At 39.9% G+C, this 14898-nt stretch overlaps 1 protein-coding gene across 2 annotated transcripts in view; it reads right to left on the bottom strand.

The window, feature by feature from the left end:
• The window catches only part of ANO4 (anoctamin 4), a gene marked incomplete at both ends in the record, with an annotated part of 231406 nt that extends 217058 nt beyond the window's left edge, over nt 1-14348 (bottom strand). The window contains one exon of one of the 2 annotated variants that reach the window (XM_082850054.1): nt 14279-14348. In XM_082850054.1, coding sequence (XP_082706180.1) covers nt 14279-14333 — 55 coding nt within the window. The remainder of the gene's footprint in view (nt 1-14278) is intronic. The other variant, XM_082850055.1, reaches the window with a different exon arrangement.
• Nucleotides 14349-14898: the final 550 nt, after the last annotated feature.

The following is a 14898-nucleotide window of genomic DNA, read 5'->3' as shown; positions in this document are numbered from 1 at the left end:
TAAAGCTCTTTTACAGCAATTTCACATTACTAGCAACAGCAGTGGATACTGACTAAGAAAATGTCCCAGCTTTCCTTTCTAGTCCACAACTTTAACACATCTTGATAGGTTATCTATAGATCAGGGGTGCCCAACCCCTGAGCCGAGGACGGGTACCTCGGAGATGAGTGGAGGGGGAGCGAGAGAAGCTTCATCTGCCACTCTCCACTGCTCGCGTTACTCCCTGAACCAACACCAGACCCCGGCCCGTGGAAAAGTTGTCTTTCACGAAACTGGTCCCTGGTGCCAAAAAGGTTGGGGACCGCTGCTATAGATGACTATGAAAGTCATATTCTAAATCATACATTTGCTCTTCCCTTCCCTTCTTTTTAAAATTTGTCAAATAATAAAGAAAACCTGCAAGTACCAAAGAGCTTATAACGAAAATCAGCAGTGGACAACTCTACCCCTTCTTCAACCCCAATCCTATTTCCTCAGTCCCACCACTTTTAAGAGTTTCTGTTTTTACTTCCTTTAGATCTCTCTATATGTGTATCCCATTGTTTCTTGATCAATTTTATACAGTTGACCCTTGAACAACTCGGGTTTGAACTGCATAGGTCCACTTATACGGGACTATTTTTCAAGAGTAAATAGTACAGTACTTAAGAGTGCACGTGGTTCAATCCGCTGATGGGAAGGAACCACTGACTGGGAGAGCCAACTATATATTATATGCAGATTAACCGCCTCCCCCCATTGTTTAAGGATCAAATATCTGTTACATAGTTTTCTGCTATGATACAAGACAATATAACTTACTATTACTGCCACTCCCCCTTGCCCCCCACTCACCCATCAAATCATTATTATCGATATAATTTTTCTATTATATTGCCTAAGTATAGTAGCTTTAAATAAATTACTTAAAATTCAATTTTTTTGTTCAATCAAATACAGATGATCTTATATTTGCAAGTTAACACAAAATGATATAAAAAGCATATTTTGACACTACACTGACCTGGATTTAAATTCCATTTTTCTGTGTTCCTAAGCCATTAAATAATGAACCTCATTTATAAAATGAAGGGACAATTTTTTGAGCTCTTTTAAAAATTATCAATTATTTACACATATGTAAATAATTTGGTTTATAATTTGTATTTAGTAATAATTTGGTTATAGTGTTAAGCCATCATGATCCACTAAAAATTTTAAGTGATATATTCCTTCTCTGCAAAATGAGGGCCAATTCCAGGTTTAGGACCTATACTAAATAAAAACAATTTAGTAAAAAAAAAAAATCCTGTAATCTGGATTTGGAATAGTTACTCCACATTGAAACAAGTAAAGGAAAGTGTGACAAATCAAATCTTAACTTCCCCGTGAAACACAAAAGATGGAGGACCCTGTAAAGTAAGCTTAAGGGGACAAATGGTATTTTCCATGACTACCTCATAATAAATGATGCTCTATCTAAGCTTCTGTCTACATTCAATTTATATTCTGCAAATAAAATTGGTAGTTCCTGTCCAGAGAGGTATATTTAATACAAATCCTCAAATGCAGCATTTTTTACAGAATAGAGAGCAGTGATATTTCAACACTTGATATAAATATCTAAAATGAACCCTCACATGTAATATTTTTGGACTTAATAGGCTGCAAAGACACCATTTTTGAAACTGGGAGTGTGTTTTCAATTCCCCATGAATGAATTCAGTGTTCCTAAGACAGTGTTAAGATGGAGAATGATATTAAGAAGGGAGGGAGGTATAGTCTGTCTTCTTTTCAGACTTTCCCTATATCAGCCAGTGTCCACAATAAATCTTCTAGGAAGGAAGCAGGGAAATGAACCCAATTCTTCTGGAGGATCTGACATTGGAAACCCTAGATTTACTTGTGGGATATTTCACTGGTTCTGGAAAAACTTTCCATCTGTGTTTCTTAACTTCATTTACAGCGCTTACCAAACTCTATTTAGTGTACCATAAGCTAAAAAAACCTTCACAACAGAAGATGCTTCATACGTGCTATTGTAAAAAGACACACAAATCCCACTCTTTCATATTAGTGTTGCTTAACTATAAATCTAGTGATTTGCAAGATCATTCTTTTACAGAAGAAAGCTCGGCTTTGTATTAGCAGGAATACACAGATTGATTCACCCACACCCGTCACTATCAAAGCTAAAGACATTTCTTCAAATGATTAACACTGAGTAGTTCTAAGGACCCAATTCTGGACTGGGTGCTTACTGGAGAACCATATTTAGCTAACAGCGGGTGAATGTTTCTCAGGGTCTAAAATGGAAATAATAATCCCACTGCTTCAGCCAGTAATGGCTGACCTTCAACAAAATTACTTCTATGTTTCCCAGGATTGGCAAGATAGTGATCTCCGAAATTATACAGAATGCCTGCATTAAGAGTTCCAAAGAGGGCCTGGAAACCAGAGCTGCAAACCCTTAAATGGCAGGAAGGATTTGTGTGGGAGTGTAGGCAGGGCTCCATGGGGGTCTTCCAATCTCCTAGATGCTGAGTTCTGTTGCTATGACAACGGTGACTCTTGCCGAGGAAGGGAAGAGAGAAACTCAGGATTAGGAGGGGTTACGGAGTAGAAACCATGATACTTTCAGCATCACTATAATGTTGTTTACTCTTTTAACTTGCACAGTAAATCTTCAGAAGGGCCTAAGATGAATGTATGAAAGAGAATGGCCTTGCAAAACAACAAGCCTCTTGAGAGCCAGGGCTCTGTCCATCTTGTGCGTCGGCCTCTTATCCCTAACTCAGGGAATTAAGTAAGTAGAGCAGAAGCTTACTATTCACCGTCTATCTACCACGATGAAGAACTTAGTTTAGGTTTAGGGCTCAGGCCACTAGTTATAGTCATATGATCTTGAGTTAGTATTTATTTAAATCTCTCCAAGCTTCTTAAATATAAAGTTATTTGAAATAGACTTGGGCAGAAGATGCAGTTCTAAATTCCATTAAAACACAACACTCTTTCCAGAAATAGTTTCTTTGTGGATGCCTTTTCTGTAGCTTTTCTTTACTCACTTTGTATATTCAAATGGTTGTGAAAAGATTCTTCAGAAAATTCTCTCTAAATGCACTACATAGGTCAAAATATGTGCATATGTCCCTCAGCAAAGGGGAAAAAGTGAAAATTTCTAAGGGAAGAATTTGGTATGTATTTTTGGAAAACTCCATTTTGTTACTCAGCAAATGATAGCAAGGCGCACAGATCCCAATGCCCACATTTCAAGGCTCAAAACAGCTTCTTTTCCTAAGCACCCCTCTATTTACTAAACTCACATCACACATTTTACAAAAAAGCCACTTAAAGAGGAAGAGATTCAAATGAAGGATGATTAGTGTTATTTCTAAACCATAGTTTAGAAAGATACCACATTCACCTTCAAGGCAATGAGAAATAAAACAGAGGCCCAAAGTAGCTCTTATACTTTTTCTCCCACATATTCTCAAAGCCATGTGGAAGATCTTATCTTCCAGCCACACCAAAAATCCATTTCACAAATAGAAAAGTAAATATATATTTTCATCCAAGCTTCAGATTCATTCAAGAAGAGTAGCCAGATTCCTCAGGTTCAATAAAGAAGTTTCAGGCACAATTCTCAGTAAAATGTCTGTTCCCGGATAAGGTGATGAGAAAACAATAAATTTCACACTCAACCATTTTCACCCTCAAGGAAAAAAAACTGGCTCGGTGGGAAAAAACACTCGTAAGAAACTAAAGACATGGGTTTTACCTAGGGTCCATCAATGACTAATTTTGTACTTTTTGTCAAGCAATTTCATTTCCTGAGGCACAGTAAAGCAGGGCTAATTCTGCCTCACAGACCGCTGTGAGAACTCAGTGAGATGCAGGAGAAATATTTGTGGAAGCCCTTTGGAGACAATGGAGCATCATCTAACATAAGGTGGTGGCACCATGATTATTACTGTGGTCAAGATTAGCCATATGTTTACTTATTTCCCCTAAAGAATGAGCTGAATCTTGACTCTCATCTTGGCAGAACTAGAAACAAGTCAGCCAACACACAAGTCTTTCTTTGCTGTCTTTCTTTCTTCAAATCTCTGCTTAATTGCTCCTTTTCTCTCCTTTTCCCCACAGCCTCTGGTACTTACGTTAAACAGAATGTGAAAGGTACTTGCTGAGTTAATTCTGTTTCCCTAATTTGAGATCAGGCCTTGACATACACTGGAATTTGAAAAAGGGAAGATGAAAAAACAAAGGTCTAATGCAGAGTAGAACAAAAATGATGCTACAAAGTGGAGCATCACTGATATAGAAAGAAATAACTGGTTAAGGTGACTATGTTTTCAGTGGAATCTAACTGGTCCCTTCTTCAATATAGTCTTCTTATGCTACGGGTTGAACTATTACAGGGCTTTAAATTTTCCAAAGGTTTGGTATACAAACTTGCTAGAAATATTGCTACCAAGTTGTCTGAAGAAGGTAATGAGAGAATCAAACCACCAGAGTTGGAATCCTGCCTCCGCCACTTACTGGCTGCGTGTTTTGGGGCAAGTTACTTAAACCTTCTCTGTGCCTTAGTTTCCCCAACCATAAAATAAGGCTGACAGCATGAGGATATTATGGAATTAAATGAAATAATGAATGCAAATAGCTTAACAGTTTTTGAGGTTGAGAATACAGTAGAGTACTTAAGGGGGGCTGTAATTTTATTATTGTCAAACATTTAGTACCGTCTGTATACAGATAGCATAAGACGACAGTATACAGATGACATGTATACATGTTGTTCTAGCTCACTGGAAACAATAAAATCCTAAAGTTTCTCTCCTGTGAAATCAACTTGTCCCAGCATTTAAATACATATCTATATAAGGGAAAAATAATCATGCATAAAAGGGGAAAGGGCTGCTTAGGCTTTTAAAGGGAGATAAAAGGAATTGTGTTAGAGATTACTTGGGAAAATAATGAAATATATCAGCAAAACATTTTACCAACTCTAGAAGAGAATAAAGGACAAATTCTGTGACTAATGGCATTTCTCTAGGACTATACGATGGGCCTATCATATAAAGGAAAAGCAATAGAAGAAATATTTTAGATTTCACAAAGCTTCTAATTCTATTTTGTGTGGCACAGTCATTAAACTGGGATAATGTGACCCATAGTCATTAAGCTTTACACTTTCAAATTCAAAAATTCGCGAGCAGTGCTTCAGTTGACTCTGTTCTTGACCCTTACATGACAGTTCCAAGCCTGGTGCTATTTAATACTTTTATTATTGGCCTATAAAGTGGAATAATATTCATGAATTACGAGCGGCTAAAAGATAAGGTCAAAATGAAATCCATACACAAGAGAAACATCTGAAACAATCAGAAGGAAAGAGAAATCATACAAATACAAGATGAAGGTGAACAGCTCCTGCGTCAGTGCAGCATAAAGGGAAACCGTCTTAATTGTTAACCTGGCTCAAGTTAACTGGGAAACTGCTCTATGCTTCAAGGACCGAGTGAGAAATGCTTCTGGGACGTAAGTACTTTCAGGCTTGTGAATTTTGTCTCGGATGATGGTGACAACAAAAATGATCCTTTGCTCCTGTCGCCTTATCGTGCAAGGATCATATAGAGCATTTTACATGAATGAATTTACCTGGCATGACAATGCCACATAGGGTTGCCAGATATAACACATAAAAATATAGGGTGCTCAGGTAATTTGAATTTCAAATAAACTAATAAATTTTTATCATAAGTCTGCCTCATGCAATTCATGGGACATTCTTACACCAAAAGGTATTTGTTGTTTATCTGAAATTTAACCAAGTCCTGTGTTTCATCTGGCAACCCTAACACTGTGAGACAGTATTGCTCATTTTGCTGATGAGGAAAAAGATTCAGAGAAATTAAGTCATTTGCCCAAGTCTGCATAGCTATTAGGGAACATATGTGGGTTTAAAACATCTAACGACAAAGCTTGCGCTGCTCACCACTATAATGCACTATTATTACGCTCTTTCCTGTATCTGAATGGCCATCCCTCCATCTTCCTGTTGATGTCTTAGCTGACCTTCAAAGTCCAATCTGTAGAATCCTTCTTATATCTTTTCCCTAGTAATAATGTTTCCATAATTTCATTTATATCTCTATTCTAGCCCTTAATACAATGAATTCTATTATAGCAGGTTAAGTAGTGGATATTCTTCCATATACATTTCCCTTTTCTAACATCACCTCTATTTCCTTTTGGGGAAATGTCTTTCCCTTACTGTGTGCAGCCTGGGTGGGAGGAGAAATCAAGGCGTCCTATCCTCCTACTATCAAAGCTGATGAGGGAGGCCTCCTCTGTCCTATCCTTTTATCTCTCATCACTCACTGCCCAACCAAGGGAAAGGCACATGGCTGATAGAATCTCTTCCAGGTCTTCAAAAACGGAGCCAAATGATGCAAAAACCAAGAAAAATGGTAAGGGTTCACTTACTCCAGAAAGTCAAATAGTCCTTTTCTTGGTATCTGTTCCTTTTCCAAGGCCAGTTCTCCAGCCTTTCCATCCATATCCTTCAAATTTAAATTCCTTCTTTGCTTGGATTAAATAATTGCTTTCAGTTATTTATAACCAAAGAGCCCTGACTGATGGTCTTTCTGGACATGACTGTGAGCTCCCCAAGGTCCATGTGCAATAGAGTTCTACACCATTCCAGCCCCAATGAAGTACCCTCCAAATAAATATTTGTTAGGACATAGTAGGCACTCAGAAGTGTTTGTAAACTCAAAGGGGAATAAATGAACTGAAATTGTTCAGGGCTGACGGCACAGAAGATCTACAAGATTTTCTTGTTCTTTCTTTTCGACCAGTCTGAGTGGGCTTTTAGAAAGTGCTTTGGGAATCGAGATTATTAACTTTGTAAAAAGTAGATGGATGATTTAATAGGCCTCACTATGACTAAAATGCACACGCTGCTTCTAAGATCTATGATTCACTGCAAATAAGAAACTCGGTTTGAGAGCTCTTCTATAATCTCCCAACAGAGAACGATGATGCATTAGTAAAAGTACACTAAAAATAAAAGGATGGAATTGAAGTCACATCTATCTTAATAACGTGTTTTAAATACATATATTTTCAAAAACAGGTTTCTAATCATAATTTGTTTAATATGATTTTTCTTAACGATAATTATGTGCTAAAGAATTGGTTTTATTTATATTTTCAACCAATAGCCAATGCAAGCAGGGTTCAAGAATCGATGATAAAATTATGATAGATAAATGTAGTGATGCGTGTTTTAAGGTAAGAGCAGTGACAAGATATGCTGACGTCACACCACTAGGAAGTATCTTAACATTTCTTCAAATGTTTATTACATTAATATCAGTAGAGGATGTCAAAGACTGACTCTTCTCTGACTGGGTCAAACACAAACAGACTGTTCTGTACAATTCTGGGCACTGTATTTCCAAAGATGCAGTAATGAAATAAGACTTATTCTAAGAGTGGAGTGGGTAGGATGGTAAAGAAGGTGAAAACCATGCTGTTTGAAGGGAGCATCGAAGGAACTAGAAAATGTTTCAGTTGGCAAATAGCTCAAGATGAGTTTTTGAACGACTAAAAGATCAGCATTGAAAGAAGAATAGATTTACCCTGCATAGCTTCAGAATGCAAACCTATACCCAGTGAGTGCAATAGATTGCGACAAACAGCAAATAATCAGCCTTTGATAAGGCTTGCATACCTATACCCAGTGAGTGCAATAGATTGGGACAAACAGCAAATAATCAGCCTTTGATAAGGCTTCCAAGTTCTGACCAGTTGGATCAGAAAGGCTTTTGGGAGGAGGGGGGATTTGGGATACACTTTGAGGAATGAGAAGGGCTTGAGAGAGATGCATTGAGGTAGGGGCATTCCGAAAAGAGCGAGGAACTTGAATAATAGCAGAGAACTGGAAGAGTAAAAGCCTACTTGAGAAATAGTGCAGAGCTGTGGAGAAGGGAGAACAAGGCAGGTTACCTAGTATAAAAGATGCCAGGAAAAATAGGGAGAGGTGAAACTGTAGAGGTTTCAAAAACTGGGCTCACTGGGCCTTCCAGAATTCTCTTCCCATCAGCCTTTTCTCAGATTGGCCCCTTCATCTTCTTGCTTTCATGAAAGCCTGGCTCTTCCCAGAGGTCACAGCTTCCCCGTGGCTCTTTCCTATGGTACTATTTTGGTCCCACAGCCCTGACACCAAAGGATCTGGAGAATGGGGTGGGGGAGGCGGGTGTCTTCCTTGAGTCCTCATGCCACCTTCAGACCATTGTTCTTCCCCCTTCCCTAAACTCTCCCAGCCTTGAATCTCAGGTTGTTTTATTATATCACCTTCTCTCCGTGTCATCACTGCACCCACCTGCTGCCTTCCAGATCATTCATGCTCCCTCATTTCCTGATGAGGTTACCTCCTGGCTTACATCACTCTCCCCAAACTATTCAATTCAATTTCAATATCTATGTAGATGATCCTTCCCAAACCCTGGCCTCTCATTCTGAGAATACTTTCCTCCACTGACCTTGCCCTCCATCCCCACTAACTTCATACCCTAACCTCAACCTCATCATTACTAATAACAGCAACGCCCTTCTTAGTATCAGTGCCCTGCATTCTACTCTTTCACTACCACCTCTTTTCAGCTCTTCTTCCCCTGTCCTAACCTCAGTACCCTTTAATCCCCTCTTGAACCTCCAACCAAGTGATCCTATCAACTTTCCACTGAAACTCACTCCCCCCTCCGGATGGCTTCACTTCCCTGTGTATTAAGCTTAAAACACATGATCGACTGTTATCATTCTCTCTAGTGCACCTTTGATTCCCCCTCTCTCCCTCTTTTCCTAATTCCTTGGTAAAATCAAAACCCTGACTAAATATAACTCTATATATTGATATATTCTTTGTTTTCATTCACGTAGCTAAACAAGGTCAAAGAAAAACACACAACCATGGTAACTAGTCCTAGTTTAATTTCATGACCATGAACCTCAAACAGCCATTTAATGTGGGCCGGCAACCACATTCCACCGTTTACACCATCCTACCATCCTCTCAAACAATCTCACTCCCTTCTCGTTCTCAGTTATGACCTTCCTTACCACATTACAGATAAAACTGAAACAGCAGCAAAAGAACTTCTCAGACCCTCCTCACATTGCCAACATCTACACACCCTCCCTTCCCATCTGTTATCACAGATAAACTGTTCATGATTCTGTTGTGCACACGGCTCTCATTTCTCTCACCAATCCTCACATCATGAATTCTTCCCTCTCCCCAACGCCACTTATCTGCTGGAGAGTTGCTATTTTGCAAAGAAACTCTCTTGACCTCGCTTCTCCCCCGGTGGCTGCCCTAGTTCTTCGCTACCCTTCACAGCAAAACTACTTTTAAAAAGTTGTCTATATTCTCAGCATCCAATTCCTATGCTTCCATTCTGTCTGAGACACACTTTAATCAGAGTTTCATCCCCACCACTTCACCAAAGCTGTCCTTCTGAAAATCACCATCGATCTCCACTTTACTAAAATCAACGGCCAATTCTTATTTCTCATCTTACTTGACTTTTAGCAACATTTAACCTAGATAATCACTCCTCTCCTTGTGATAAACTTTCTTTACTTAACTTCCAAGACGTGTAATTTCTGGCTTCTCTCCACCCTTGCTGGCCATTCCTTCTCGGCCTTCTTTGCTTGTGTTTTGCTTTTCATGTTCTGACCTTTACTATTGGGGTGTGCCAGATTTCAGCCCTTAATCCTCTCCCCCTTCTCCATCTGGTCATCTCAGATGACTTGTCAACAACAGTCGATTTTATATCTCCTTCCCAGACCAATCTCTCAAACTCCAAATATGTTTATCCCACCACCTACGTGATCTCTCCAGTTGCCCACAGACTCCGATCCTGACCCCACTTCTGCCCTCAAATCCACTAAGTCCGCTTTGCCTTCAGCCTTCTCCATCTCAGTTGATACCAAACACATTTACTCGAGTCAAAAACCATATAGTCATACTTAGCTCTCCTTTCTCTCTTATCCCACATCTAATCCATTGAAACTCTGTGGCCCAACTTTATTTTATTTTTAAATTTTTATTGGAGTATAGTTGCTTTACAATGTTGTGTTAGTTTTTACTGTGCAGCAAAGTGAATCAGCTATACGTATACATATATCCCCTCTTTTTTGGAGTTCCTTCCCATTTACGTCACCACAGAGCACTGAGTAGAGTTCCCTGTGCTTTACAGAAGGTTCTCCTTAGTTATCTATTTTTACATAATATCAATATTGTATATATGTCAAACCCCGTCTCCCAATTCATCCCACTCCCCACTTGGTATCCATATGTTTGTTCTCTACGTCTGTGTCTTTATTTCTGCTTTGCAAATAAGATCATCTGTACCATTTTTTTAGATTCCACATATATGTGTTAATATACAATGTTTTTTTTTTTTCTCTTTCTGACTTACTTCACTCTGTATGATAGTGTCTAGGTCCATCCACATCTCTATAAATGACCCAGTTTTGTTCCTTTTCATGACTAAGTAATATTCCATTACATATATATGTACCACATCTTCTTTATCCATTCATCTGTCGATGGACATTTAGGTTGCTTCCATGTCCTGGCTATTGTGAATAGTGCTTGCGTGCATGTGCCTTTTTGAATTATGGTTTTCTCTGGGTATATGCCCAGTAGTAGAATTACTAGTCATATAGTAGTTCTATTTTTAGTTTTTTAACGAACCTTCATACTGTTTTCCATAGTGGTTGTATCAAGTTACATTCCCACCAACAGTACAAGAGGGTTCCCTTTTCTCCACACCCTCTCCAGCATTTATTGTTCGTAGAGTTTTTGATGAAGGCCATTCTGACTGGTGTGAGGTGACACCTCATTGTAGTTTTGATTTGCATTTCTCTAATAATTAGTGATGTTTAACACTTTTCTGTGCCTTTTTCTACCTCTAGTAAGAGCTACCATCATGTCTCAACTTGATTATTATGGTGGCCTCCTACCTGACCTTCCTCCTTTCACCCTCTACCCCTATAGTCTATCCTCAAATAACAGCTAAAGTGATCCTGTTAAAAAATAAGTCAGATCATGGGATTCTTCTGCTCAAAACCCCTTAAAAGCTCCCATTTCATATAGGGCTCAAAGTCCTTACATGGCCTGCAAGACCCTGCCCCATCTGGTCCCTCTGACCTCACTGAGCTGATGTTTCCTTCTCACTCCAAGCTCAGGGGTCTCTGTGCTTTTCCTCAAACTGCCAGACTCATTCCTATCGTAGGGCCTGTCAACTGGCTATCCCTCTGCTGGGATGAACTTGTTCATCTCAGCGGCCCTCTCAGCTCCTTCTAGCCCTTGATCACACATCTTCTCCACAATGTGGCCTACATGCTGACCACCTTATTTAAAATTGCAACATGCAACCCTACCACCTGATTTCCCCTACTTTTTCTCTTATCCATAATATTTATCTTCTTCCTAAACACTGTTTATTATGTTTACATATTACCTATCTCCCCCACATAATACGTTAACTCTTCAGGGGCAGGGATCTTTGTTTCATTCGCTGATGTATTCCAAGTACTTGAAGAATGCTTGGAAACCAAATTGGCCCTCAATAAATATTTGCTGCAAGGCAGGTAGAGCAATTAGAATGTGATTGTAGTTTGTCAATTATACCCTAATAAACCTAGAAAAAAATTTAAGGAACTCTATAATAATAGTCTGAAAAACAGCTAACGAAGGGTCAGTTCAGTCCCACCCTACAAATTATTTAATGGAGGTACAAGATAAATATCCCAGAATCCATGCCTTTAAAGACATTATGGTGGAGAGACAGACGATTTCAAAATATTAAAAGATTATGGAGCAAAACCAGGGTATCCTAGAGCAAGCAGCATGAACAAACGTTGAGAGATATGACATAGCATCACGTGTCTGGAGAGCTGAAAGCAAGTCAGTCTGATCAGACGTCATGGTCTAGTTGATGTGCCAACTTGGCTGGACTAGAGTCCCCAGTTACTCGGTGAACACTAATCCGGACGCTGCTGGGAAGGTGTTTTACAAGTCCATAATCGGTTACTTTAAATAAGGGAGATTATCCTAGACAAGAGAGTTGGGGTGCTGATTCAATCAGCCGAAAGGTCTTAAAACCAGAGCTAAGGCTGTCCTGAAGAAGAAATTCCACCTGTAGACAGTGACCTCCACTGTGCCCAAGAGTACCAGCCTGCCCTTCCTAACAGCCTGCCCTATGGATTTCAGACCGGCCTAGACAGCCCTCACAATCAGGTAAGTCAATTCTTTTTAATAAATCTCTAGTACAAATCTTCTACTGGCCCTGCTTTTCTGGTTGAACCCCAGCTGACACATTAGAGTATAAAGTTTAAGGCAGAAGGGGGCAAAAAAAGGAAGAGAAGCACTAGGGGCCAGATCATGATGGGCATTTGTTTTTAACTTGCTAAGAGGTTTGGCCTTTGCCCTAGAATGAGTAGGACAAGCAAGATGAATGGCATGATCAGGGGTGGAAATGAATCATTCTGTATTTGGTGTAAAGGATACACTATGACAGCAGGCAAGAGGATGAGAGAGATGCTGGAGGTTGGGGAACTGTTAAGAGTTACCTGTGAGAGACGTGAGATGAGAACCAAGAAAGAAGGCCATCATGGAAGTCAGAGGAGTGCTTTGGGAAGAAGTCGTGGTCCATTCCGGTCGGGGGCATCAGAAGAGTCTGCTACTCACCACATTACGGTAAAAGGGGGTCACTAAGGGCCTCAAGAACCGCCATGACGGAGAGGAGGAGGCAGAAACCCGACGGTGTTGGGTTGAAGAGTGGCTGGGAAGGCAGAGAGTAGAGCCAAGCCAAGCAGATGACTCTTTCAGAAGTCTGGCTCAGAAGGGAGGGGAGAAGTGGCGGAAGAGAGAAAAGGATGCGGTGTCAAATGAAGATGATTAGAACGAGAGAAGCTTTAGCCTTCTTCACAGAATGAGGGGAAAGGGCAAGGTCCAAGAGAGGAAAAGCGTGGCCAAGGATACAGGTGAAAGCTTGGTCAAGGATAGTGGGAAGACCCTCATCTTTTGAAAACCAGAGGAAAAGGGTGAAGGATGGGAGTAAACAGAGATATACGTGGAGATGCAGGGTAAGGGACCTGCAGTCATTCAGGCCCAGTGGCTTGTGGGTTTCTCCATGAGGTTAGGAAACGAGGTTATCAGCTGAGAGAAAGAAGATGACATGGCTAGAGAAGGAAGCTTGACTTTAGTTGAGGTTGGGTGGCCACCTGCAAGGACATTACACAGAGAAATCAGGATTGGGTGAGACTTATACTAAGTGACTTCAGAATTTCCTCACAATTTGATGTTCCTGGGAGTCAGACAGACAGTGCTCACTTGTTTTTCCTCCGCGCCCAAAACAATGCCTGGCATATAGTATGCACTCAACACCTTTGTTGAATGAATGAACGAATGAACACTTAAATGAGCCTCTCACCCAAATACTTTTAGTTGTAATTACCAACTTTGATATACACTCATTTTAACATTTTCAAGAGATCACAGATGCTTCTCAGAGCCTTGAAACTTTAGTTTTCTCCCTTCACCTGAGGAGGAAATACAGGCAAGTCAAGCCACATAACTGAGGCTTCAAAGCGGACATTTTCAGCTTGACTTTTTCCCCGAGCTGTCTTAGAGCAAATTATCAAGAAACTGGCCAAATCTCTTTATTATTTTATTACACAATAAGCTTTTTTGAACCGAGCAAGTTTATTCACTGAAATTTTTCATTTAGATTCTCCCACTGGAAGTAGAATGTTGCCTTAACCTTTTCTGACACAACAAGCTCTCTTCCCTCCTATTGGTCTTGGTGACATTTACCACTGACTGAAGTGAAGAGAGAGAGAGAGAAAAAAAAAACCAAGACTCTTTTTAAAAAGCAAGCTTTCTATTTTATGTTTGGTAGTGGGAAGCAGCCGCAGAGCACAGGGAGATCAGCTCGGTGCTCTGTGACCACCTAGAGGGGTGGGATAGGGAGGGTGGGAGGGAGGGAGATGCAAGAGGGAAGAGATATGGGAACATATGTATATGTATAACTGATTCACTTTGTTATAAAGCAGAAACTAACACACCATTGTAAAGCAATTATACTCCAATAGAGATGTTAAAAAAAAAAAAAAGCAAGCTTAACTGGAAGCATGGAAGAGTCAGACAATAAAAATATAATGCAGGCTGTGTCAGCCTGCTGCTAACACAGGTCCCTGTTGACCCTTCCCCATGCATTACCTGCGTGGAAGACTTTGGTTTTCCCATTAGTGATTCCAGAAGACCTTGCCTCCATTTTTATTGACCTTCTGCCTGGTGGGAGTGAGGAATGCCTGACCACGGGCAGGCGACGTGACCCTGGGTGGCTTGCCACACTTCGCCGTTGGTGGATTTGCAAACGCTTTTCAGCCCCATGAATAGATAAACTTAAACCTGGAATAAGAAATAGCACAATTATATTGAAGAAGTCAGTGCAGAATGGCTAAAACGCCAAATTATTTTCTGGCATAAGATCCAGAGAGCATTAAGTAACTTTGTTTCAAATTCTTAAGGGATGCTAGTAATATAAGAACTGTGATACCAATTGATTTTCACATTATATTATTTCCTGAACATTGTTTCATTCAAAAGTGGACAGCCTCAGTTATTGTGACAAGAGTTTTATAAACAGAGCCAATAAAGTTAAATACTAAAATTCTTCCAAAGTCCTGGAAAATATGCACATAATTGGCATGCTGTTGTCAGTGGCATGAGGATTAGAAACTGTTGTGATATCTGGCATTTCAATAAACATCGAAGAATCTTTTTCCACAGTATTCATGTATAGGCCAGAGTTAAAGACTGAACTCAGATTTATACCT

This window comes from Leucopleurus acutus (genome assembly GCF_964270905.1).
Source record: "Leucopleurus acutus genome assembly, chromosome: 11".
NCBI lineage: Eukaryota > Metazoa > Chordata > Mammalia > Artiodactyla > Delphinidae > Leucopleurus > Leucopleurus acutus.
The sequence above is the reverse complement of the archived record's forward strand: the minus strand, read 5'-3'. Positions and strand labels throughout refer to the sequence as shown.